The sequence below is a fragment of the Bos taurus genome, chromosome 13 (genome assembly GCF_002263795.3).
Source record: "Bos taurus isolate L1 Dominette 01449 registration number 42190680 breed Hereford chromosome 13, ARS-UCD2.0, whole genome shotgun sequence".
In the NCBI taxonomy this organism is placed as follows: domain Eukaryota; kingdom Metazoa; phylum Chordata; class Mammalia; order Artiodactyla; family Bovidae; genus Bos; species Bos taurus.
In genome coordinates this window covers 65,105,814-65,132,061 of record NC_037340.1, presented here as the reverse complement: position 1 = coordinate 65,132,061, position 26,248 = coordinate 65,105,814, and the positions used below count along the sequence as shown (strand labels likewise).

At 45.1% G+C, this 26,248-nt stretch overlaps 1 protein-coding gene across 3 annotated transcripts in view; it reads right to left on the bottom strand.

The window, feature by feature from the left end:
* Positions 1-26,248, bottom strand: part of CNBD2 (cyclic nucleotide binding domain containing 2) — a 62,239-nt gene that overhangs the window by 16,616 nt on the left and 19,375 nt on the right. For all 3 annotated transcript variants that reach the window (XM_059892855.1, XM_059892856.1, XM_025001209.2), the window contains 6 exons: positions 25,729-25,782; positions 18,845-19,008; positions 12,117-12,273; positions 11,445-11,596; positions 9,455-9,593; positions 4,030-4,144 (listed from right to left, as the gene is read on the bottom strand). In XM_059892855.1, coding sequence (XP_059748838.1) covers positions 4,030-4,144; positions 9,455-9,593; positions 11,445-11,596; positions 12,117-12,273; positions 18,845-19,008; positions 25,729-25,782 — 781 coding nt within the window. The remainder of the gene's footprint in view (positions 1-4,029; positions 4,145-9,454; positions 9,594-11,444; positions 11,597-12,116; positions 12,274-18,844; positions 19,009-25,728; positions 25,783-26,248) is intronic.

The window sequence follows — 26,248 nt, the reverse complement described above, 5'->3', positions numbered from 1 at the left end:
GATTCTCCAGGCAACAACACTGGAGTGGGTTGCCATTTCCTTCTCCAATGCATGAAAGTGAAAAGTGAAAGTGAAGTCGCTCAGTCGTGTCTGACCCTCAGTGACCCCATGGACTGCAGCTCACCAGGCTCCTCCGTCCATGGGATTTTCCAGGCAAGAGTACTGGAGTGGTGTGCCATTGCCTTCTCCGAAAATACTGGGCTAAATACACAGAAAAAACATGGTTTTCAAGACATTGGGCATCAGGCCATGAAGAATCATTATCCCTGCAAGATAGAAAACAAATGGGATGAGTTCTTCTATTGCCCCACCCGACCACCTGGAGGCTTTCTGGACAATGGTGCAGCGAAGGGAAACCCAGGAGGAGTCCAGCCATCTCTCCAAATTAACATGACAGAAGCGAGAGTGCCAGAGAAGACAAGGCAGCTGGAGTCCACAGAGTACAGTTCCGGAGAGGAGAGAGCTGCTCAAGAGAGAGGTCTGAAGATCTTCCAAGGGTCTCCTTCAGTCTCAGCTGAGCACTCAGCAACTCACATATAATGTCAGGAAACCACCAGCGGAATGCAACCACTAAGATGGCTCTCAGTGATCCCCACCTCCTAATGGCCACACAGGTGTGTACTGTCCTCCCATTAACTGTGGGCTGGACTTGATTCTAACAGACAGAATACAGCAGGAGTGACAGGATGTCACTTTTGAGACGAGGTTTTAAAGATTGTGGCTTTCGCCCTTGGGTATACTCTGTTCTCTCTCTCCAGGGGAAGCAATCTGCCATGTCAGAAAAATAGCCCTGCAGAGATACTCACAAGATGAGGGACTAAGTAAAGTTTGCAAACAGCCATTAAATGACCTTGGAAGTGGGTCCCTCTTAACTGAGTCTTCACATGAGAACACAGCCCCTGAAAGACAGCTGCAACCTCACAAGAGAACTTGAGCCGAGGCACTTGGCTAAGCTATGCTCAAAATTCTGACCTACAAGATCTGAGAAATAATAAGTATTGTTTTAAGTCATTAAGTTTGGGATAATTTGTTCTGCAGTAATAGATACTGCATAGTAGTAATAGTAGTAATACCCAAGGCTGGGGAAAGAAACACCCAAAATGTTTAGAGGGATAAATCATCAGAGTTCTCAAAAGACCAGAAACAGTTCCTATTCCCAAAAGCTAGATTAGAAAGCCCCACAAGTAAAAACGGTTTTGTCTCGTAAATGGGACAAAACTAGCTCTAGATTAACTGCTCTGATCTTACCTACCAAAGCCTAAGTGCTAGTTTTTAAAAGATCAAAATATTTCCAAATAACTTACCTGCATCCCAGAACAAACCTCAGAAAGATTTACAGGAATTTTAAAATATGCAGCACCCAAAATTCAGTTTCTGGCATTCTGTAAAAATTTACCAAACATGCAAAGAAGTAGGAAAATATGAACCATATAAAGAGAAAAAAGCAAAGAATTGAAACTGACTCAGAAACGATACAGATGACAGAATTAATACGTAAAAACATTAAAATAGTTGCTATCATTGTGTTCCAAAGAGGAAATTTTGTGTACATTAAACAGAAAAATAGAAATTAGTTTTTAAAATACCCAAATCAAACTTCTAGATGTGAAAACTGCAAGGTCTGAAATGAAAAAATGTACTGGATAGGATTACTAGCAGATTAAACAGTGCAGATTAAACAATGAAGAAGAAAGACTGTTAAAGTCAAACACACAGCAATAAAAATTATTTAAAATGACAGAGGAAAAAAGACAACAGCAAAATATTATTAGAGTATCAGTAAAACAACTTCAAGCAGCCCAATATACATATGATTTGAGTCTTCAAAGTGGAAGAGAAAGATAGAAAAAAAGAGCATTTAAAAAATAATGGTTAAAGATTCCAAATCTGACGAAAAATATAAACCCAAAGATCCAAAAATTAAATGAGCCCCAAGCACAGAAACATGATGAAAATTTTTCCAAGGCACAGTGTAATCAAATTGCTTAAAACTGATAAAAAGAAAAAATTTAAACTAACCAGGGCAGGGTAGTGGTGATGATTTTACCACTTACATTGAATTGCTACATTGTACACCAGGAACTAACATACTGTTATGGGTCAGTTTTACTTCAAAAATAAACAAATGAACTCGTAGAAAAAGAGATCAGATTTGTGGTTACCAAAGGTGGAGTGTAAGGGGGAGAAGGAACTGGCTGAAGGTGGTCAAAGGTACAAACATCCAGTTATAAGAAAAATGCTAAGTAACAGAGGTGCAATGCACACGATTAATATAACTAACATCACTATATGTTATAAGAAAACTGACAAGAGTAAATCCTAAGAGTTCTTACCACAAGAAAATCTTTTTCTTCTTCTTTTATTTTGTATCTATGTGAAATGATTAATGTTCACTAAATTTACTGTGGTAATCATTCATGATGATTTGTAAGTCAAACCATCTTTCTGTTTACCTTAAACTTACATAGTGTTACATGTTAGTTGTATTTTGATAAACTGGAAGGAAAAATAACAGCCTCAACAAAAAGGCATATTATGTATAAAGGATATAAAAAGTTATGCAAAGAAATTATACAAAGATAAGAATGTTGGCAGACTTCTTACTGAAGACAATGTGAGCCAGAAGACAGACTTTAAGGCAAGTCTTTAAAATATTGAGCAAAAAAAAAACAAAAACCTGTAAATCCTGAATTCTGTACCCAACAAAAAATTTCTTTATAAAATTAATGCAAAATCATTCTTAAACATAGAAAAGCTGAAAGAAATGTTAAAGGAAGCACTTTGGGCAGAAAGAAACGGTACTATGGAAGTCTGATCTATACAAAGGTATGAAAAAAATCAGGAATGGTACCACATAAAGACAAAATAGTTTTGTTCTTAGTATTTAAATATGTTTAAAATATAATTATTTAAAGCAAAAATAATAACCATGTGTTGTAAGGTTTTTAACATATCTGAAGGTAGAATGCATGACAATAGCACATCTGAGAGGGGAGAGACACAAGTATACTGTTGCACGGTTCTGATTCTATACGTGAAATGGCATAATATCACTTGAAGGCAGCCTGTGATGAGTTAAAGGTATACGCAACAAAATACAAAGCAACCACTAAAATAACATGACAGAGCTAATAAGCCAACAAAGAAAATGAAATGGAATCACATAAAATAATCCAAAAGAAGCCAGGGGAGAAAAAGAATGTACTTAATACTGCTGAACAGTGTGCTTAAAAATAAAGATAGTAAACTTTATGTTATGTGTATTTTACCATAGTTAAAAAAAAAAAACTGGGGAAAAAAGTGTGAGATGTAGCTTTTTCTCTGGTGGATTAGCAATGGAAAAGAGAGAAAAAGAACTGACATGAGAAGAGAACTGAAATTTACTGAGTACCTCCTAGGCACTGTGCATACAAGATTTCCCCTCATTCAGCAGTAACCTCTGTGATAACGACAGTGAACATCAACTATGTACTAACACATCTAGGTAGTGTTCTAAGAGTGTTATATATTCATTTGCTTAACTTTATAACAAGCCTACATGGTAGAGACCAGAGTCTGCCTTACAGACTCTGAGGGCATCAGTGTGCAGGCACACAGAATCCCTTGCCCAGTGTTCACAGGGAATAAGAGAAGGACCCTGGATTCAAACAGTTTGGCCCCTAGGCTTATGCTCTTAACCACAACACACAGGGACAGACTCCAAGACACCAGGCCAAGGCCTGAGTACTCACCAAAGTCACCCTGCTAATCAGCGGAACTCACACACAGCTCTGGCTAGCTCCAGGCTATCTTTTCTCCACCCCTCTCCCTGGAAGAACCTGAGGCGGAGGGGAAAGGCTGAAAGGGCTGCAGGGGTCAGCAGAGGCCTCACCTGGAGGCCGTGTGGACCCGGTTTCCATAGCTGGTAGAAGGTTGTCTATCCTGCCATGCTTTTCTAGCTCTAGGTTTCTAAGATGCCGTGGACCAGGCACCAGAAAGCTGCAGGATCAAGCGCCCCCTGCTGGCTGCCGGATGTGGACGTCGGCTTACCCTTGAGGTGGATGTTTGGAGGTCCATCGTCTATGAGCTGCAGGTGCTCCCAGATCCACTTATGGTAGAAGGGCGAGCTCTCGAGGTCTATCAACCTCAGGACTTCACAAATGCCCTGGACACGTAAGGGACACAAGCAGAAGGATCAACTCCAGCTCCAAGCAGGACAGGCTTTGAAGATAAGCTCTCTTTTGTTTTACTTGCTTCTCAAGTGGTTTGAGGTCCTTTTTAAAAATGAAAATGCTATCTACTCACAATTTAAAAATTCAAATAGCTAAACAGCACAAGAACTAAAAAAAAAAAAAATCACCATTAAGGATGTTATACGTTTAAAATTTTGATATATATTGTCAAACAACCCTCTAGTTACGTTAGATAAGTTTACACTCTCCCCAATAGTGCATAACAGAACCCATTCTAATACATCTGTATAGTACACTGACAACTTGGTTTTCACAGCCCTTTTAATCTTTCCTAATCCAAGAGATAAGATATGTCATTTTCCATATGCATTTCATATATTTATTAGACCTTAATTTTTAAAAAAAAATTTGGCCACATCACACAGCTTGTGGGCTTTTAGTTCCCCAATTAGGAATTGAAGCCAGGCCCTTGTCAATGTAAGCATGGAGTCCTAACCACTAGAAAGTCAGGGAATTCCCAATCTTAATCTTTTTTAGTAGGAACTCTAAGAGACACATTAGGATTACTGTTCAAGATAGATTACTGTTGAAGAGATCAAACATTTTAATAAGCCCTTATTATATTCCAGGCATTGTGTTAGGAGCTTTATTCAACATTCATTCAACAAACATTTATCCACCAGGAACTGCAGGTACTAGAAAAATACACATGAGCAGTTTTCTCTCTGGAAAGACTCTCATGGGTGTTTAATCGCATCTGAATCTGTGGAGAAAACAATTTCACCATGTGTTCCCAAATGATAAACTGTTCAAAATGAGTTGATTACGGACATTAATTATGTTTGCAATGCTAGCAGAAATCATGCTCTCCAACTTTGCCCAGGCCCCAAGGACGCCCAGCCACCCAAGGCCGATTTCTCCCTCTAGTGGCATTAAGAGTAAACTATCGGAGTGGGGACAACTGTTCAAACAGCTGGCCAGGTGGGAAATAAAAATGAGGAAAAAGAGCAGTCCCTTTAGACGCGGCGGGTGCTCTTCAACTCCAGCCAGAAGGGCCACACCAGAATACACCCTGGTGTTGCCTGATCTTCTGAATATTCAGAAGCAGCCAGAAATCAGAATTTTCATGTATTACAGAATCTTCACGTTAACAATTAGATCAGGGGTTTTGCTTCTTTGCCTACTCAGGCTTTTCTAGTTGTGGTTCCAGGGCTCCAGAGCGTGTGCACTCAGTAGTTGTGGTGGGATCTTAGTTCCCCAACTAGGGGTCAAACCCACGTCCCCTATATTGGAAGGCAGATTCCTAACCACTGGAGCAGCAGGGAAGTCCCGTAAGTTGGGTTTTAACAGAACACTGTAAGGGACTAGTCAACTCATCTGCTACTCAAGGAGCCCTCTACCTGCTGTCACTCTGTGACATCTATATTATTTTTCTCAGAATGAAATTCAAGCATCAGAAATCAGCTGTGACGCTTATTTAGAGGCAGATTTCCAGAGTTAATGAAGCAGAGTCTCTCGGATGAGGCAGGACTCTGCCTTTTTAAGAAGCACGCTAGGAGTTCTTTATGCATACCAAAATTTAAAACCTCTTCCCCTAGATCAGGCGCCCTCCAGCTTCAGTGCACATCAGAATCACTTGGAAGCAGAGGTCAGTGTTGTCAGAAGACAGAGTACTGAGCTCTCTCCTCCTAGAGTTTTGGGTTTACTAGCTCTTGCGATGGCCTAAGAATCTGAATTTTTTAGTGAGTTCCCAGGCAATGCCAATGCTGCTGGTCCAGCAACACTTCGAGAACCACTGGATAGATGATGACTGAGTGGCGTGAGCCTGTGCTAAACTAACCTCATCCTCACAGACTGTGAAGTAAGTACACAGTCTCATTTTACAGATGAAGAAATGAAGGCTCAACCAGAGTAAGAACTTTCTGTTAGTCAGGATGTCATTATCATGCTGATTAAAGTAAGTCTTGAATTTATACCCCTCACCACTCATCTCCCTCATCTTTCCTGGCTATATAGTATCAAAAGAGCTTAGAGTTAACTGGGGGGACACATGGCCTTCCTGGCTTTGGAGGCGATCACCCCAGAATTTTAGGAAAGAGGAAGCAGAAATCAGGGAAGAGAAGGAATAGTGAATTACTTAGGTTGGCCTTCCCAGGTGGCGCTAGTAGTTAAGAACCCGCCTGCCAATGCAGGAGATGTAAGAGATGTAGGTGTGATCCCTGGGTCGGGAAGATGCCCTGGAGAAGGAAATGGCAACCCACTCCAGTATCCTTGCCTGGGAAATCCCATGGACAGAGGAGCCTGGTGGGCTACAGTCCAGAGGGTCGCAAAAGAGTTGGACGTGACTTTGAGACTAAATAACACTATGCATATCAGAACTTCACCTCTTCATCATGATGAATCTATGATGAGTCTTTCTTAAATACTGGAAAAACATTTCCTTAATTTTGTTCTCTTTACAATGTAACAGCTAGAGACCCAGCCCACTGTGGAATTTAATCTGCATTATAAGTATTTTCTGTATAGCTTTCTTAAGACAGTCAGCAAAGTCATAAATCAAGACCTGACTTAAGAGTGTCTGCCTATCTTCCTTGCATACATACTTCCACTATGGCTGACTTTCAGCTACCAGTGGGAAGTCACTGAACACGGAGTTGAGAAGAGATGTGCACAGTGGTTTAGATTTCCACCACACGGATACGACAGGAAAAGTAACCTCAAGCACACAGATAATAGTAAAATGCAGTAACGCCCGGGAATGTTACGTTTTTCAGTATTAATAGCCTTGTTTTCAATATAATATATTTAATTGTAATTAAATAAATAAATTCCTGAGAACTTAACAATCAGCTCTCACCGGCCAGGAGGAGCCAGCTCCAGCACACAACCAATCTTGACCCTGCTTTTGTCCAAGGGCCCTATATTTCAAGACTCAGCCCCCACCTCACCTTCTCCAGGAAGCCCTCCTGAGAGCCTTTGGCCTTTAAAGAGTTTCCTATTCACCAAGTTTGCACTAATTGCTTGGTAACTGGCACTGACAACTTTGTCTACACACAGAATCTAGTGGAAAATATATATAAGGAGACAGAACCAGCCTTTTCCACCTTTGTATCCCTCCAGCGCCTGAACCAATGTGTCATGACCTTGGCAAAAACTTGCCAAACGTTTGTGTTGGTTTAACATGTAAAGCACAGGTATATGGGAGACACTAACAGTCCAGGGGCAGAGTGCTGGCTCTGCCACTTACTAGCTGGGTGGCCTTTCCTAAGGCATCTTAGCCTCAGCTTCCTCAGCTGTAAACTTGGAATAATAAAACCTTCCTGGTAGAGCTCTGGTGAAGATTTATGGTGGAATGGTACTTGGTACACGGCTATTCATCAAAGCACTGTTTGAAACAGCAAGTGTTGAGATAACCTAAATGTCCCTCAATTAGGGAACTGATTAGATAAATGAAAATACAACCATACAGTAAAATACTACACAATGTTAAGAGAGAATGAGTAAGTTCTTTAGGTACTGATATGGAACAACCTACAGAAACACTTATAAATGAAACAGCAAAGTGCAGAGAGTCTGTATATGGTGATATGACTTATGAAAAAAAGGAAAAACCACCCACATGCATTTGCCTGTGTACACAGACAACGTATGCAGAACAGAGACAAGAAACTGGTGCCAGGGGTGATCTGTGAGGAGGGATTGTCTGGGGAAGAGAGGGGAAAGGGAGACATCAGTCTTGTGAGTCTTTTGAATTTTGAACCATGTGAAGTACTACCTATTCCAAAGTAAACCAAAACAAGATTAATGATACTAGTAGAACTCCTAGCACAAGAGTGAAGAGCCCCTCCCCCCAAAGTGGTGGTTTTGATGATGAGGATGGTGGTGGTGATAACGAGCTACTCAGGGGTTTGAGCAGTCAACAGTTGACAGAAAGGTGGACTCAAGTCAATCCCAAGCCCCAGCTTCCAGGAAAAGGAGCCTTGGGGTCAGACAGACCTGGGTTCAACCCTGCCTCTGCCCCTGATCAACCGCGTGAACTTGAACAAGCCACTTAACACTGTCCCTTTCGTGTCTATAAAATAGGAATGATGACAATAGCAACATCCTTTGGTTACACAGTAAACACACAATAAATTTTAAATTTTCTTTTCATTATCAACCAACAGAGAAGTTGGCAGAGGACATAAAACAATTCGCAAAATACAAAATTTAGATAGTAAACAAATAGGATTAATCTCATTAGTAATCAGAAAAACTATGTAAATTAAATTCTCAAAGAGGTAGTAACCGTACCTATTAAATTATTGCAAAAGACAAAATTTATATAGTAAACAGGATTAATCTCGCTAATAATCTAAAAGAATATATATAAGTTAAATCCTCAAAGAGGTAGTAACTGTCACCTATTAAATTAAAAAAACCTTTGAAAGAGTGACTGGCAGAGGTTGGTGGCACTGGCAAAGCTGTATGTTGCTGAGAGCTAGAGAAAGTGGAGCCCTCCTTCTGGAAAGCAATTTGCTCTGAGGGTCAAAAAAACGGTGATTCTAAGAAATATCACTTTTGAAAATCTATTCTGAGGGGATGAGCTCATTTTCTCTTCTTCCTGGAAAGTTTTATAATATGGTCATTATCACTTTTACAATTTTAAGATTATAATTTTTAAAAGTGATCTGGAATCCTTAAAATTTAATTGCCAAATGCATAATTTAAATATGTATCTATAAATAAACACATAGATGAGCTCAAGGAAAGACAACCCAACACTCGCCTTCTTTCGAATGGAACAGCTCTGTATTTTAACGATCACAGAAACCCTCTGAGGGTGGGAGGCCAAAGCGTCCTTTGCTTGTTTAAACTCAGACGTGCGTATGTGCTTAATCACTCAGTTGTGACTCTTTGCAACCCCATGGACTGAAGCCATCAGGGTCCTTTGTCCAAGGAATTTTCCAAGCAACTAGGATGTGGGTGCTCAGAAAAGGATGTGTTGGGACTTCCCTGGTGGTCTAGTGGTTGGGAACTCACCTTCCAATGCAGGGGGAGGGGCTCAATCCCTGCTCAGGGAACAAAGATCCCACATGCCTCATGGCCAAAAGAACAAAACATTAAAAAAGAAAAGAAACAATATTGTAACAAATTCAGTATAGACTTTTAAAAAATGGTCCAGGGCAAAAAAAAAAAAAAGGACCTTTTACAAACCAGGGCTCCACCCAGTCACCTGGCCACAGGATGTCAGATTAGCCATGCTCTCCTTAGCTTCACCACCCCCACCCCAGACCTCTCACCTCACAGACAAACATGATGGAGGACGATTCTATAAAGTCCTTTGAGATCAGCTGCCCGTAGGAGAACTTCTCTACCTTCCCCAGGACTACGAGCTTCCAGAGCGTCTCATCGGACCAGGAGTGAAACAGGTCCATCTTCCTGAGGGGAAAAGCCTGTGAGACTTCCTCACTGTCTGTCACGGCAGAGGCCTAGCACTTGGAGATTCCCGGAAAGGGAGTGTGTGCTCCTGCTCTGGCAAAGGCCCGAAGTGGGCGACTTCGTACCCATCCTGCTCACGAGCCCCGCCTGCAGCGGCCTCCTGGCACTTGTCCTTTGCTCTCCTGCCCTCTTCTTCTCAAGGCCCTGCCCTCCAACTGCTCCCCTCACTGCACCCCAGAGGCACCTGAGCTTTTGGGGCTTTGCTTCTCTTTCAATCCTCTCTCCAGAAGCTTCTTCCAGCTGAATCCCCCACTCACCTGGCTACCACTAAACTGCTCCCATTCCAAGGAATACCCAAGAGTTCCTCGCTTCTGCTGTCCTCTCTCCCAGCCCAGCAGTCCAGGCCCTGCCTCTGGTTTGGGCAGCTCATTCCAACCCCTGTCTCCCTCCTCCAGTCTACTGACTGCCAGTCCTCAGCCCTGGGCCAGGGGATGGCGGAGGTCAGGACCCTCTTCTTGTGACTTCTTGGTGCCCTAAGGTGGAAGGCCCACCCCACGATGACCACCCCTTCTTTGACCTCAAACCTAGTATACCATAAATCACGGGCTTGCCTTCCCTCATAGGTGGCCCCACTGGGCTGCTATTAAGCATCACAGATCTTTTCTCAGCTCCAAATTATGATCTCAGAACTCAGGTGACTCAGGCCTCAAGCTGGGGGTGGGGGCAATGAGCTCCATCGGGGCATCAAAGGGGAACAGGGTTGGCACCGTGTCCAAGGAGGAGAAGGGTCTGGAGACAAGGAGGAAAGCAGGGCCACCAGAGAAGGAGCTCCTCCTGGGCCAAGATTGGGCCACACACTTCCCATGAACATGGCACTGGATTCTTACAATGACCTCGGAGAGAGGAATCCTGATTCCCACTTTCCAAGGCAGGAGACGAAAGCCCAGGGAAGTGAAGTGACCTATCGAGAGTCCTGTGGCAGATAAACCTAAGAGCTGCGATTAGAACATGGCCCTATTTTTCTTCCACTGTATGAAAATATGAACTGCCCCTCCCTTCAGGACTGAGTCCGCCCTTGAAGGGCTGCAGCCCCTTCATGGGGGTGCCTCTCTTAGCTCCAGCCCGCAGAGGCCAGAGCCCTCTGCCCATCACACTTCTCTCTGCCCCTGCATCCCTACCACCTGTATTCTTGGTGCCAGCATGGATGCTGCAATTGATTTTCACTCTTTTCCTCAAGGCGAGGAACTAAAGATAATTGGATAAGCACCTGGCTGTGCCTGGCACTGTGACAACAGAGAGAAGACGATGGTGAAGAAGGCAGAGGTCCGTCCTTGCCACTGAGTTGCTTGCTTACTGTCTGATGGCGCAAGAATTATAGTTTGGATGGGGCTTTAAGGAAACACAGGGTGTGATAGAGGCACCCACTCTATTCTGGGGTGCAAGGAGGTGGCCTTGGTGAGGGAGGCGGGCCAGTGAAGCCTGGGGACTTCTAAGTCAGACATTCTGGACACATCACCATCCTGAGCTTCGCTTCCTTCACTATGAACTGGGGAGAATGAGAAACAACACCGTGGGATTGAAAGTTTACATGAGAAAAAGTGGGTGGTGCAAAGGACTGAGCACCCCATCTCCCAACAAGTGTGCAAAGCATGTTACCATCCCATTAAGAAAGGGAAATTTGAGCTGTGGCCTGAAGATACAGTAGGAGTTTGCTAGACAGAAAAGTTGAAGTTGGGTGGGAGGTCCCAAAGAGCATTTCAGGCAGAGAGAATGGCACCCAGTGTTCCCCATCGGGCCGAGGACAAAGGTACCTAAGAAACACAGGAGGAAGATGCTGGCTGGTGGAGTTACCTAAAAAATTCAAACCGAAGCTGAGCGTCCTTTTTAACTTCTTGGTCCAGCTTATTCGCCAGGAAATCCTCTCGGTCGACAACCAAGAACTCCGTTTCTTCCATACAGACCACAGTGGCCCTTCTCACTGTGGAGCTGAGAGAGCCCATTTCCTGTTGAATGGACAGGAGCACAGGCAAATGAGAGGCACTCCGAGCCTTCTGTCTGCAGCCTTGACCACCTCTTCCCCGCTTCCATCTCCCCCTAGAAATCTCTCCTCCCCAGAATGCGGGTTCCCTGGCCCATCCTGTGCCCCTGCTCACTCCCTGCTGCTGTGGATCGACCCCCTGCTCCCCCACCACCCACTGCCATATGCTGCCTGTGGAAAAAGAGGCAACCAGGCTTGACCAAGGCAGGGAGAGGAAGCTGGAGAGGCCTCGCTGAGGGCTCACTGCATCTCTGGGGGTTACAGAGGGAACATACTCCTTAAAACATCACACATGAAGTGGTTGGACTTGGACATGACCAGGCCCAACTCAATCGGCACTTGACAGGTGAGGGCGTGGTGACCCACAACACGGCAGGGACTCGCACAAAGTAGAAGGTAGGACTGGGCCTGGCCTGGGGGTTCCAGCAGGAGTCCTGTCACCCCCAACCCCTCCCCAGGAGGGCAGACCCTTCCCCCATGCTCACCCCGAAACAGCTGCCCTTTTGCAGCAACGTTGGGTGGGGATCCAGGAAGGCACTGCTGCCATCCTCGTCCTCCGTCACGGCCACCGTGCCCAGGTAGATAAAATAAAAGCTGTTGCCCCTCTGGCCCTTCTTGACGATCACACGCCTGCGACCAAACCTGGGGAAAGACCATGGCCGGTTGGTCCCGTAGCAACACAGAGTCTGGTCCCTGCCAGGAGGAGGTCTAGATGGTCTGCTCTTTGTTCTGGAGTGTGAAGGCACAGATGGGCTTCCCAGGTGGCACTAATGATAAAGAACCCACCTGCCAGTGCAGGAGACCTAAGAGACTCGGGTTCGATCCCTGGGTCAGGAAGATCCCCTGGAAGAGGACATAGCAACCCACGCCAGTATTCTTGCCTGGAGAATTCCAAGGACAGAGGAGCCTGGCGGGCTGCAGTCCATAGGGTTGCAAAGAGTTGGACATGACTGAAGCGACTGAGCACGCACGCACACCTGAAAACACAGATGGGGCTAGAGGGACCTCAGAACTGCCCAGCCCCAGCTCCATCAAGCTTGACCTCTTCACTAACATGTGTCCAGTTCCCACCTCCATTAGACGGAAGCTTCAGGAGAATACAGCCTTTGTCAGTCTGCTTAGGCATCGAAGTAAATGCTCAACGAATGGTCATTGAATAAATGAATGAACAACTGCTGGAAGCAATGGATGAGTAGCTAAATGATTAAGAGCACTGGCTTTAGAGTCAAACTAGGATCCAAATCCTGGTTCTGCCCTTAGCTGTGTGATAGCAGGTAACTCATATCCCCTCTCTGAGCCTCAGTTTCTCCTGTCTGTAAAATGGAGATGAGCATATATAGAAAGAGATGGATAAAGAGATGGATCATTTATTATGATCCCTAACAGCTCACTATGGATGGAGGTTCGTGACATTGTACAGGAGACAGGGATCAAGACCATCCCCATGGAAAAGAAATGCAAAGAAGCAAAATGGCTGTCTGGGGAGGCCTTACAAATAGCTGTGAAAAGAAGAGAAGCGAAAAGCAAAGGAGAAAAGGAAAGATATAAGCATCTGAATGCAGAGTTCCAAAGAATAGCAAGAAGAGATAAGAAAGCCTTCCTCAGCCATCAATGCAAAGAAATAGAGGAAAACAACAGAATGGGAAAGACTAGAGATCTCTTCAAGAAAATCAGAGAAACCAAGGGAACATTTCATGCAAAGATGGGCTTGATAAAGGACAGAAATGGTATGGACCTAACAGAAGCAGAAGATATTAAGAAGAGGTGGCAAGAATACACAGAAGAACTGTACAAAAAAGATCTTCACGACCCAGATAATCATGATGGTGTGATCACTCACCTAGAGCCAGATATCCTGGAATGTGAAGTCAAGTGGGCCTTAGAAAGCATCACTACGAACAAAGCTAGTGGAGGTGATGGAATTCCAGTTGAGCTATTTCAAATCCTGAAAGATGATGCTGTGAAAGTGCTCACTCAATATGCCAGCAAATTTGGAAAACTCAGCAGTGGCCACAGGACTGGAAAAGGTCAGTTTTCATTCCAATCCCAAAGAAAGGCAATGCCAAAGAATGCTCAAACTACTGCACAATTGCACTCATCTCACACACTAGTATAGTAATGCTCAAAATTCTCCAAGCCAGGCTTCAGCAATATGTGAACCGTGAACTTCCTGATGTTCAAGCTGGTTTTAGAAAAGGCAGAGAAACCAGAGACCAAATTGCCAACATTCGCTGGATCATCGAAAAAACAAGAGAGTTCCAGAAAAACATCTATTTCTGCTTTATTGACTATGCCAAAGCCTTGACTGTGTGGATCACAATCAACTGTGGAAAATTCTGAAAGAGATGGGAATACCAGACCACCTGATCTGCCTCTTGAGAAATCTGTATGCAGGTCAGGAAGCAACAGTTAGAACTGGACATGGAACAACAGACTGGTTCCAAATAGGAAAAGGAGTACGTCAAGACAGTATACTGACACCCTGCTTATTTAACTTATATGCAGAGTACATCATGAGAAATGCTGGGCTGGAAGAAGCACAAACTGGAATCAAGATTGCCAGAAGAAATATCAATAACCTCAGATATGCAGATGACACCACCCTTATGGCAGAGAGTGAAGAGGAACTAAAAAGCCTCTTGACGAAGGTGAAAGAGGAGAGTGAAAAAGCTGGCTTAAAACTCAACATTCAGAAAACGAAGATCATGGCATCTGGTCCCATCACTTCATGGGAAATAGATGGGGAAACAGTGGAAACAGTGTCAGACTTTATTTTGGGGGGCTCCAAAATCACTGCAGATGGTGACTGCAGCCATGAAATTAAAAGACGCTTACTCCTTGGAAGAAAAGTTATGACCAACCTAGATAGCATATTCAAAAGCAGAGACATTACTTTGGCAACAAAGTTCCGTCTAGTCAAGGCTATGGTTTTTCCTGTGGTCATGTATGGATGTAAGAGTTGGACTGTGAAGAAAACTGAGCGCCGAAGAATTGATGCTTTTGAACTGTGGTGTTGGAGAAGACTCTTGAGAGTCCCTTGGACTGCAAGGAGATCTAACCAGTCCATTCTGAAGGAGATCAGCCCTGGGATTTCTTTGGAAGGAATGATGCTAAAGCTGGAACTCCAGTACTTTGGCCACCTCATGCGAAGAGCTGACTCACTGGAAAAGACTCTGATGCTGGGAGAGATTGGGGGCAGGAGGAGAAGGGGCAACAGAGAATGAGATGGCTGGATGGCATCACTGACTCAATGGACGTGAATCTGAGTGAACTCCAGGAGTTGGTGATGAACAGGGAGGCCTGGCGTGCTGCGATTCATGGGGTCGCAAAGAGTCGGACACGACTGAGCAACTGAACTGAACTGAACTGAACTGAATAGCTCACTACCCAACTAAGAACTTTTAGAGCAGAGGTAGCCAGGTTCAAAGCAAACTAAGAGTTCTTAAGCTCAGAGGAGGATAGTTTCTATATTTCAAATGCAAGTTCAGACCACACCTCTTTTAATATTTATTCATCCATTCAATAAGTTAGACAAATACCAGTGGTGTCTACCAGGCATAGTGATTAAGGACACAAATCTTGTTCTCAAAATTACAGTTAAGTACAGGAAGTAAATAAGATTTTAAAATGCTTTAAAATGAGAATTCCCTGGTGGTTCAGCGGTTAGGACTTTACACTTTCACTGTCTGGGTTCAGTCCATGGTCAAGGAACCAAGATCCTGCAAGCTGCAAGGCATGGCCAAAAAAAAAAAATTACTTTAGGAGAGGCTAATTCAGAAGCACAGAGAAAGGGCACTTAACCCAATTTAGGAAGACCAGAGAGGCCTCCAGGATAGTGAGTGGAGTCATCCAGGGCGACAGAGAGATGGAAGAGACTCCTAGGCAGAGGGACCACCATGCCCAAAGGCAGAGAGAGCTGGAAGCCTGCACATTCAGAGAAACAGCAGTAAGCTCCAGCAGAGGGGACAATGTACAAACCAGAGGCTTCATCAACAGAGGAAAGAGGAGACAGCCCAGATAACAGTGACTAGATTGGAGAAGGCAGGCATATTCAGCCGGGAAAGAAGACTCTGGGGATAAGAGAACACAGGCCAGCCTTTATTCCAGGGTAGACCCTCAGAGATCATCCAGCTCATCCAACATTTGCGGGGTGAAGAAAGATCTCTCTTATAGCAGATATCTGTTTCTTTTTTTTTTTTTTTTTTTTGCTGTCCAGCATCTGGTCACCGTTTTCCACCCGCTGGTTTTTGGTTTTCTTGGTTTAATTTCTTTTTGGCTGTGCTAGGTCTTTGTGTCAGTGCCTGGACTTCTCCTTGCAGTGGCTTCTCTTTTTGTGGAGCATTCTCATTCTTGTGTGCTTCTCTGGAGCACTGGCTCAGTTGTGGCATACGGGCTTAATTGTTCCACGGCATGTGGGATCTTTCTGGACCAGGGATCCCACACAGAACAGAGACTGTGCACTGCATTAGCAGGCAGATTCCTAACCACTCAACCACCAGGGAAGTCCAGCCCTGATTTTACTTTAGGGGAAACACCTTTTCTTGACTCTCAGGCAATCAGAACATCACTGACCAATTGGTGATTCAAGTGAGGTCAATCTGGTTCAAAAAAAACTAATCCCAAGGCTCTGACTTAACTGGGAAGAGGTAACTCCTTTGTCCAATGGACTGAACGTGGACAGATGGAAGCCTGGAGCTGTGGCTGTCGTAGGGGCTGGCTACATGAAGTGGGAGTCTCAGCCAGAGACCTTCCTTTGCATTTGTATTTGCATAAGCTGCTTATGCAAATGAAGTGCCAAGAGATGGAGAGAGACAGACACAGACTGTGGGTCACTGGTGACACTAAGCCCCTGGATCCAGCGGAGCCTGAAGCTGGAGGACTATCCCAGGACTTTTCAGATATATGAGCCATCAACACATTTCCCTAGGCTGGATTTTCTGTCACTTTCTAGTGGAAGAATCCTATTTGATCTGCTAACCCCCAGTCTCAGAAATAACAAGCAACCAGCAGAGAACTTTAATAATCATGACCTCCTGATGTTCACAAAAAACCTGGAGATTTCATATTATTGTCTTCATTTCCCCCATGGGAATTGTAGGCTCAGAAAGGTTAAGTGGCTTGCCTGAGGTCACACCAGGGCAGATGGGACATTAAATTCCAGAGCTTCTGGGCCTGTGCTTCTTTTTCTTTCTGTGACACCATTCTGCCTGCTATCAAATCTTACAGTTAAGACAGCAGTGATACCCTCTCTTCTCCCCTGGACTGGAGCAAAGAAGATGGTTCCCCCTGCCTGCAATGTCCTGTTTACAACTCCACCTGTCAAATCTACCTGCTCAAATGCTACCTTTTCTGTGAAACTCCCTTGGCCACGTCAGCTGGAAGGTTACCTCTCTTCCCTGGCTTTTATTATCTGTGAGATGGACCCTGCATTGGTAATGAAGGGTCCATTTAGTTAGTGGTGGTTATGCCCTAGACTGTGACCTCTATGAAGCTTCCTTCATAGAACACAAACCTATAGTGAGCTTGCTGCTACTGTTAAGTCACTTCAGTCGTGTCCAACTCTGTGCAATCCCATAGATGGCAGTCCACCAGGCTCCCCCGTCCCTGGGATTCTCCAGGCAAGAACACTGGAGTGGGTTACCATTTCCTTCTCCAGTGCATGAAAGTGAAAAGTGAAAGTGAAGTCACTCAGTCGTGACCGACTCTTAGCGACCCCACGGACTGCAGCCTACCAGGCTCCTCTGCCCATGGGATTTTCCAGGCAAGAGTACTAGAGTGGGGTGCCATTGCCTTAAGATTTTCAAGACAAGTCTTACCTCAAATATTCTACTAGGCTGCCCCCCTGAGGCCACTGAAATTTCCTGGAAATAATGTGGAAATACCACAAAAGCACCTCTTAGGCTTCTCTACAACAAGGGATTTACTCGGTCCTTTCTTTGTGTCATGGACCAACTGACAATCTGGTGAATGCTTCACAAAACAATGTTTTAAATGTATAAAAGAAAATATAGCAGAATTACAGTCAACAAAAATCTAAGTTTGTGATACAGCAATATATCTGCCTCTTTCTGCAAAACAAGAGCTAGCAACAGACCTAATAACTACCATCTTTTCAAAGATGTGATAAATGTAAATTGGCTTTTGAGAAATCTGCAACATCTTAAATATGTGATAATATCTCTAAGTTCTTTTGGTTAAAAAAATTATATGGTGGTTTGTTACCTACATTCATGACTGAAGGAAATGATAAATTTAAGAGGGCAATGAAAAAAGATATAATATTTTTTCTCATCCAAGTTCACAGACCCTTTCCTAGTTGTTCCTACCTGGATGAAGTACCTCATCTGTGATCCCTTCTGGCTTTTAAGGTCTGAATTTGAGTCTCAGCTCTGCTACTTATTTAGGGGGTGAACTCAGATGAGTCATTCCCCTCACTTTGCCAACAAAGGTCCATCTAGTCAAACCTATAGTTTTCCCAGTTGGTGTGTGAGAGTTGGACTATAAAGAAAGCTGGCCACCAATGAATTGATGCTTTCATATTGTGGTGCTGGAGAAGACTCTTGAGAGTCCTGTGGACAATGAGGAGATCAAATAGATCAATCCTAAAGGAAATCAACCTTGACTATTCATTGGAAGGACTGATGCTGAAGCTCCAATACTTTGGCCACCTGATTCGAAGAGTCGACTCATTGGAAAAGGCCTTGATGCGGGGAAAGATTGAGGGCAGGAGGAGAAGGGGGTGACAGAGGATGAGATGGTTGGATAGCATCACCGACTCAACGGACATAAGTCTGAGTAAACTCTGGGTGGGAGATAGTGAAGACAGAGAAGCTTGGCATGCTTTAGTCCATGGGGTTGCAAAGAGACGGACACAACTAAGCCACTGAAAATCAACAACAAATTCCCCCAACCCACCCACAGCCTTAGTTTTCTCATCTGAAGACAGAGAGAATTGGACCATATCCTTTCTGAGGTTCTAACTAGATCCTCTCCAGACTCAGTGGCTCCTTAATTCTGAGCAGATTTCAATAAACGGCTGAGATACAGCATGCTGTAGTCATATAACAGTGAGCATGAAGGTGAAATGGCAGACGGTTTCTCACAGCCGACACCCCACAGAGGGGCTGGTGGACCCAACGTGGCCTTCGCAGCCGGGCCCTTCTTGCATGGCCCAGCCCCAGCCCAGGGGCCAAAGGGCAAGCCCCTCACTGACCGTTCAAAGCGCATGACCTTGGCCAGGAGCAGCTGCAGGGGCTCCGAGTAGTTCCGATAACTGTCCAGAACCTGCAAGAGGTTGCAGAGCGACTGGATCTCATGCTCTGCCCTCCAAGCAGGCTGCTTCTGCGTGATCTGAATGGCCCTTGGAGGGAAGTGACCCTGGGGGGAGAGAGAGCCAAAGTGATGCAGAGGACCCAGCAGTTGCCCCCAGAGGCTGGTGGGCAACTCCCCACATTCCTGCCCCCAGCCTTTCCCACTCCTACACAACAGTGGCTAACACATGATGAGGCATCTTACACACACCATCTCGCTGCATCTTTGCCCAAAGAAGCGTGACGCGATTATTATCCCCATTTGACAGATGCAGACACTCAGGCAGGACTGTGACCTATAACTGCTACATGCCAAGGCCTGTTTCCCCAACTACTGACCAAGAACCGCTGCTGTTCACTGACCCCACCAGTCTGTAATGGGGCTCCCTGGGCCCATTCGACACATTCCACTCTTGGGTCAAGGGAAATGTCCCTTGCCTCAGCCTGTACCTCAGCAAGCCTCAGGAGCCTAAGGAACAAAGAGAACCTACAGAGACTCTCAGCTAACCCTCCTAAGCCAGGACTCATGGACCGAGAGCGGGCAGATCCAGGCATTCGTCCACCACTCCCACCTGCCAGGGAAACAGTGCGGTGATATTTGTTTGTATTTGGCTGCACTAGATCTTAGTTGTGATGTGTGGGGTCTATTAGTCGCGGCACGTGCAATCTAGTTTTCCCAACCAGGAATCGAACCCGGGCCCCGTGCAACAGGAGCAAGGAGTCTTAGCCACGGGTCCACCAGGGAAGTCCCAGGAGAAAATATGAACTCCTACCACAGCCTGGGGCCCCACGTGGTCTGACTCCCTACCTGCCGACTGCCCTCCACCCGTGCCTCCTGCCGCTCTCCTTTCTCTGGTCTCCACCCGTCTTTTGCCTGTGCCAGGCTCACTCCTCTCTCTCAGGCTTTGCTTGGACTGTTTCCTCTGCCTGGAATGTTCCTCCCCTGGATTTTCACAAGAATATGGCTGCCACTTCCTCCTCTATTCTGCTCTCAGCTCATATGGTGCCACATCCTCAGAGACTCCCTTCTGGATCATCTGAGCTAAAACAGCAGGGCCCCTCCCAGCACTCTGTAAGCTCAGAATCATTTTCTTCAAAGCATTTAATACTTTCTGAAATGATCTTACTCTTTTTTGTTAAAGTAAAAGAAAGTGAAAGTCGCTCAGTCATGTCCGACTCTTTGCAACCCCATGACTATATAGTCCATGGAATTCTCCAGGCCAGAATACTGGGGTGGGTAGCCTTTCCCTTCTCCAGGGGATCTTCCCAATCAGGGGATCAAACCCTGGTCTCCTGCATTGCAGGTGGATTCTTTACCAGCTGAGCCACAATGAAAGCCACCCCCACCTTTTTTTTTTCAACCTCATGGACTGGAGCCTGCCAGGCTCCTCTGTCCATGGAATTCTCCAGGCAAGAGTACTGGAGTGGGTTGCCATGCCTTTCTCCAGGGGATCGTCCCAACTCAGGGATCGAACGTGGGTCTCCTGCATTGCAGGCAGATTCTTTACTGTTTGAGTCACCCAGGAAGCCCCCTTTTTTGTTAAGGTATATATTATGTCATTTTCCCCACCCTAAACACACACACAAATCTTGAACTCCATTGTCCAATATGGTAGCCAACAGCCACATGTGGCTATTTAAACTAAATTAAATTTAAAAATTAGTCCCGGAATTCCCTGGTGGTCCAATGGTTAAGAATTCACCTTCCAATGCAGGGGACACGGGTTCGATTCCTGGTCCAGGAAGATTCCACATGCCCTGGAGCAACGAAGCCTGTGCACTCAACTATTGATCCCATGCCCTCGAGTCCGTGCTCAGCAGCAAGAGAAGCCACTGCAGTGAGAAGCCCACGCATCGCAACTAGAGAGTAGTCCCCGCTTGACACAACTAGAGAAAGCCCAGGCACAGCAACGAAGACCCAGTGCGGCCAATGAATGAATAAATAAAATTAGAATAAAAAAATTAGTCCCTCAGTCCCACTAGTGACAAGCAACATGTAGTCTCAATGGCTACATGAGTCTGCTGACTACTGTACTGGATAACGCAGACTACTAAACATTTCCATTGTCACTGAGAGTTTGATTGAACAAAGGTGTTCTAGAATATAAGCCCCAATATAAACACAATAAGGACTTCATGGTGGTCCAGTGGTTAACACTTCACCTTCCAACGAAGAGGGTACGGATTCAATCCCAGGTCAGAGAGCTAAGATCCCACTTGCCTCGTGGCCAAAAAACAAAAAAGACGCAAAAATATTGTAACAAATTCAACAAAGACTTTAAAAATGGTCCACGTGAAGAAAATCTTTTTAAAAAATAAACACAACAGCCGGCATCTTACATAACAGTAACTGTTTTGAAGCAAAAAGAAAGTGGGTCGTGATGAGAATTCTGGTCATCACACCAGGAGCTCGGAAGCCAAGCACATCCACTCGGAAAGGTAGTGTAGCACAGTGGTTAAAAGCATACAGGCTTGGGTACCAGATGTTGGGTTTGAACTTGGTCCTGCTACTTCCCAGCCAGCTTTGTGTCCTGCACAAGTCTCTTTTCCCAGAGACCCAGTTTCCCTGTCTGATAATAACAGAAACTATATGGGCAAACCAGAGTTAATGTTGTCAAGGGCTTACAACATGCCTGATGCAGAGCAAGTGTTATGGAAATGTCACGGTTTCTTTTATGGTCCAAATCCAGTCCTTCTTACTGTCAATAACCCATTAAGACTTCTATTATAGGGTCTATTTATGGCAAAACACAGATGCCTTTGGCTTCTATGAATCAGGCTCACTTGGGGCCCTAATTCCTCCAGGAAATCCTTGTTACCACCCTCAATCCTTGAGACCCCCTTCTGTGGATTCCTACAGATTGTTATTTAACTTTCTGAGTAAGTTCCATCACCTTAACTCCCATTAGCTGCTTAAGGGTAGGTGCGAATATTACAGTCATCCTTGTTCCTCGTATCCACTCAGGTGGGGCCGGGAGGAGTGGACTGGTTCCAGAACCCCTGTCAATACTAAAATCTGCTGTTGCTCAAGTCCCTCCCTTAATATGGTATAGTATCTGTATGTCCTCCTATATACTTTAAATCATTTCAAGATTACTTAAAATACCTAACGCAATGTAAACCCTACATAAATGTCATAAATACAATAAATAGTCACTGCCTGCAACTATTTATTCCAATTTTGCTTTTTGGAACTGTCTGGAATTTTCCTTTTCTGAATATTTTCTACCTATGGTGGGTTGGATCCAAGGATGTGGAACCTGCTACAGAATTACAGGGAGCTGACTGTATCCCCCGCCACAGACACAGACCGAGGCCGACCTAAGGAGCTCAAAAAAGTATCTGGAATGAAGAAAAGGAAGTACCACTCAAACACAGCCCCAACTGTTTCTCAAACACCACTTCTCAGCACCGTCAATTTCACTCACTGCAGGCCAGCCATTCCCTCACTGTGGTCCTCTAGCACAGCAGTCCCTAACCTTTTAGGCATCAGGGCCTGGTGTCGTGGAAGACATTTTTTTCACAGACCAGGTCAAGGGGATGGATCAGGTGATAACGCGAGCGATGAGGACTGATGGGGAGTGGCAGCTGAAGCATCACTTGCTCGCCCACCACTCACCTCCTGTTGTGTGGCCCAGTTCCTAACAGGCCATGGATGGTAGCGGTCCACAACTCTGGGGTTGGGGAATCCTGCTCCAAAGTACAGGAAGGATAAAGGAAAATAAGAGGGGCCATCCATAATCCTGGCACACAGAATGAGCCATTAACATGTGGCATTTGTGCGTGTGTGTGTACGTGTGCGCTCAGTCGTGTCTGACTCTTTACGACTCCATGGACTGTAGCCCCCCAGCCTCCTATGTCCATGGAATTTTCCAGCCAAGAATACTGGAGTGGTTGTCATTTCCTTCTCCAGGGGATCTTCCCGAGCCAGGGACCAAACTCACATCTCTTGCATCTTCTGAATTGGCAGGTGGATTCTTTCCCACTGTGCCACCTGGAATTCTTGCTTCCTGCCTTTTTCCTACGTATAAATAAAATTTTTGAAACTAACACAATATAATGACTATTTTCCATTAAAAACCAGAACAATAGATAGTTAAAATCCTCTTGTACCATGTCACACCTAATCCAGACCTGCTCTCCACCACTGGAATTAATCATTTATATATGCTATTTTTTATTATATTTATTTTTGACTCTGCTGGCTCTTCACTGTTGCGAGTGGGTTTTCTCTAGTTGCAGTGAGCAGGGGCTACTCTCTAGGTGCAGTGCGCAGGCTTCTCATTAAAGCGGCTTTTATCATTAGGGAGCACGGGCTCGATAGTTGTGGCACACGGGCTTAGTTGTTCCGAGGCATGTGGGATCTTCCCAGATCAGGGATCGAACCCGTGTCTCCTGTATTGGCAGGCAGATTCTTTACCACTGAGCCACCTGGGAAGCCCTATGTATATTATTACAAACTTATACATGTGCCCACAGAGTACATATAGAATGATTTTGCTTTTATTTACACAAATATTAAGACTGCTGACATTGTTTATGCAACTTACCTTTTTTTTCACTCAAAACTATGTTTTAGAAATGTGCCTGTTGTTTCCAGCATCTCACAAATGGTATAATAAATGCGTCTGTGATTCTAAGCCTTGATAATTCTTAAGATTTTTTTGAGAAGTTTAGTATTAGTAGAGTCCTAATATGGACTATACTCAAGTTTAGTTTTCAAGTGTTATCCTGAGAGACAGCTTATATATGTATAAATATGTGTATCAGCTTGATTGATACATAATTTATATATGATTCACCACTGAAAGTGTCCAGATCAATTTTTAGTGTATTCAGAGTGGTACAGATATCACTACAATGGATTTTAGAGCCTTTGAATCACCCTAACAAGAAACCCGGTACCCATTACCAGTCACTCAAAGGGCAGGTTGGATGGCATCACCGACTCAAAGGGCACGAGTTTGAGCTAGCTCTGGGAGATGGTGACGGACAGGGAGGCCTGGCGTGCTGCAGTCCGTGGGGTCGCAAAGAGTCGGACACGACTGAGCGACTGAAGAACAACAACCAAAACAGCAGGTTTTTTTTAAAAAAAAAAAAAAGTGAGGTCGCTCAGTCATGTCCGACTCTTTGCGACCCCATGGACTGCAGCCTACCAGGCTTTTCCATCCTTGGGATTCTCCAGGCAAGAGTACTGGAGTGGGTTATTCTCCATCTCCATGTTGGAGACAGAGCCAGAGAGGCCTTGCCTATAAGGTGGACTTACCCTCTGCGTCCTCCTCTCTCCTGCTGCTGCTATGCACAGAATTGCCCACATCTCTAGAGCTCTGTGGCCCTCAGAAAGACCCCTAGTTTCTCCCATCTGAAGGGCAAAACTTGGGTAACCTTTCATGGCCAGTGTCAGACACTGTCTGGTCTTGAAATCTGAAGAAACTCAGAATTTGGATGATTTACTGTGCTTCACACATAATGGGACATGAGAAACTGGATTATGCCCAGTGGAGGCAGGCAATAGAAGCCACACCTTGATTCCAAGGAAGGAGAGGGGAGCAGAGCGATCCAGGTGGCCCTGTACCTGTTAGAAAGCTCTGTGCTCCCTGCTCTTCCTGAGAGGAAAACCAGCGTGGCTGCTCCAGGCCATGGTTGAGTCAGGTCTATGGGGGTGAGAACTGCAGATCTTTCCTATAAATAGCGAAGCCCCTTTAAAGTTGATATTAAATTTCAAATTTTAATTTAATATCCAGGATTTGTTGGAGAGAAGCTGGGAACATAATAATGCTTGAAATTCGGAGAACAAATCGCACAGGCCAAGTCACACGATGCTGGGAAAGATGGAAGGCAGGAGGAGAAGGGGACAACAGAGGAGGAGATGGTCGGATGGCATCACCAACTCGATGGCCAGGAGTTTGAGCAAGCTCCAGGAGATGGTGACAGACAGGGAAGCGTGCTGCAGTCCACGGGGTCACAAAGTCGGACACAACTGAGCGACGGAACAACCGAACAACAACCACAAAGTCTCGTGAAGGCATTCCCTCCTCAGGTGGCCACCCAAGCCCAGGGTGAGGACAGACGTGCCCAGCACCTCTCGGAAAGTCTGGGCAGTTCACACACAGGTCAGGGCTTCTCCCGCCTCACTGGTTATTTCTCCTGTCTGCAACTCTCACATCCTCTGCTTCGCCTTCCACTCTTTCCCACTGGTCCAAGCGCAGGAGATCTCCCCCGCTGGTTCGGTTCAGCTATAAAGCAACAGTGTGGACTTCCCTGCTGGTCCAGTGGTTAAGAATCTGCCTGCCAGTGAAGACAACATGGGTTCGACCCCTGGTCGAAGAGAAGATCTCAGATGCCAGGGAGCAACTAAGCCTGTGCACCGCAACCACAAGCCTACGTGCCCAGAGCCTGTGCTCTGCAACAAGAGGAGCCACCGCAATGAAAAGCCCACGCACTGCAGCCAGAGAAAAGTCCATGCACAGCCAAAAATCTAATTAAAAAGTAATAACAATAATAAAGTAAAATTTTAAAAATAATGAATATTAAAATAAATAAAGCAACAATGGGTTCAGGGTGCGGGGTGGGCTCACAGTCTTGGGATGCCAGAACTGAAAGGGACCACTGAGAGCAACTATTTCATGGGTGAGGAAGCTAAGTGGCTAGCTCTGGATGGCACACTGGGTTGGTAGCAGAACTTGATCTGAACCCAGCAGTCCTGACACCCAGCCCACAGCTTCTCTGAGACTATGAGGCAGAAAAAAAAAATTCCCAGCAGAAGGTCAGAGCTTTCTATACATACCGACTCTGCAACGAAGTCCATAGTATCAAATGTGATTCGGCCTTCTTTCTTCTTCTGGAAAAAAACAAAAACAAAAAAGGAGAGGAAGGAGAATCAGCCAGACTGCTTCTAGAATTTTGCATTGAGACCCTTCTGCGTAACTAGACCACCATGCAAGGCAGGCAGCCTTGAGAAATGCCCACCTCTGCTCAAAAGCCCAACTCTACACAAGACTTGGGACCAGAACTGACAATATGTTATTATGGAGGCAGAGAGAGAGCAGGGGTGGGGAGAGGGGAAGGAGGACAAAGAGAGGGTTGAGGGGAAGCCAAAAGAGGAAACAGAAGCAAAAGAGAAAGGGAGGGAAGTACAGTAAGTCCCCTACATTCCGAGAGCACCTTTGTAAGTCCAGTTTGTTCTAAGTCCAACAAACAGCCTGGAAACCCAACTAACACCATCAGCTGCATAGTACTGTACTGTAATAGGTATGTAATACTTTCCACACAAATAATGCCTAAAAAACAAACAAAAAAATACAGAA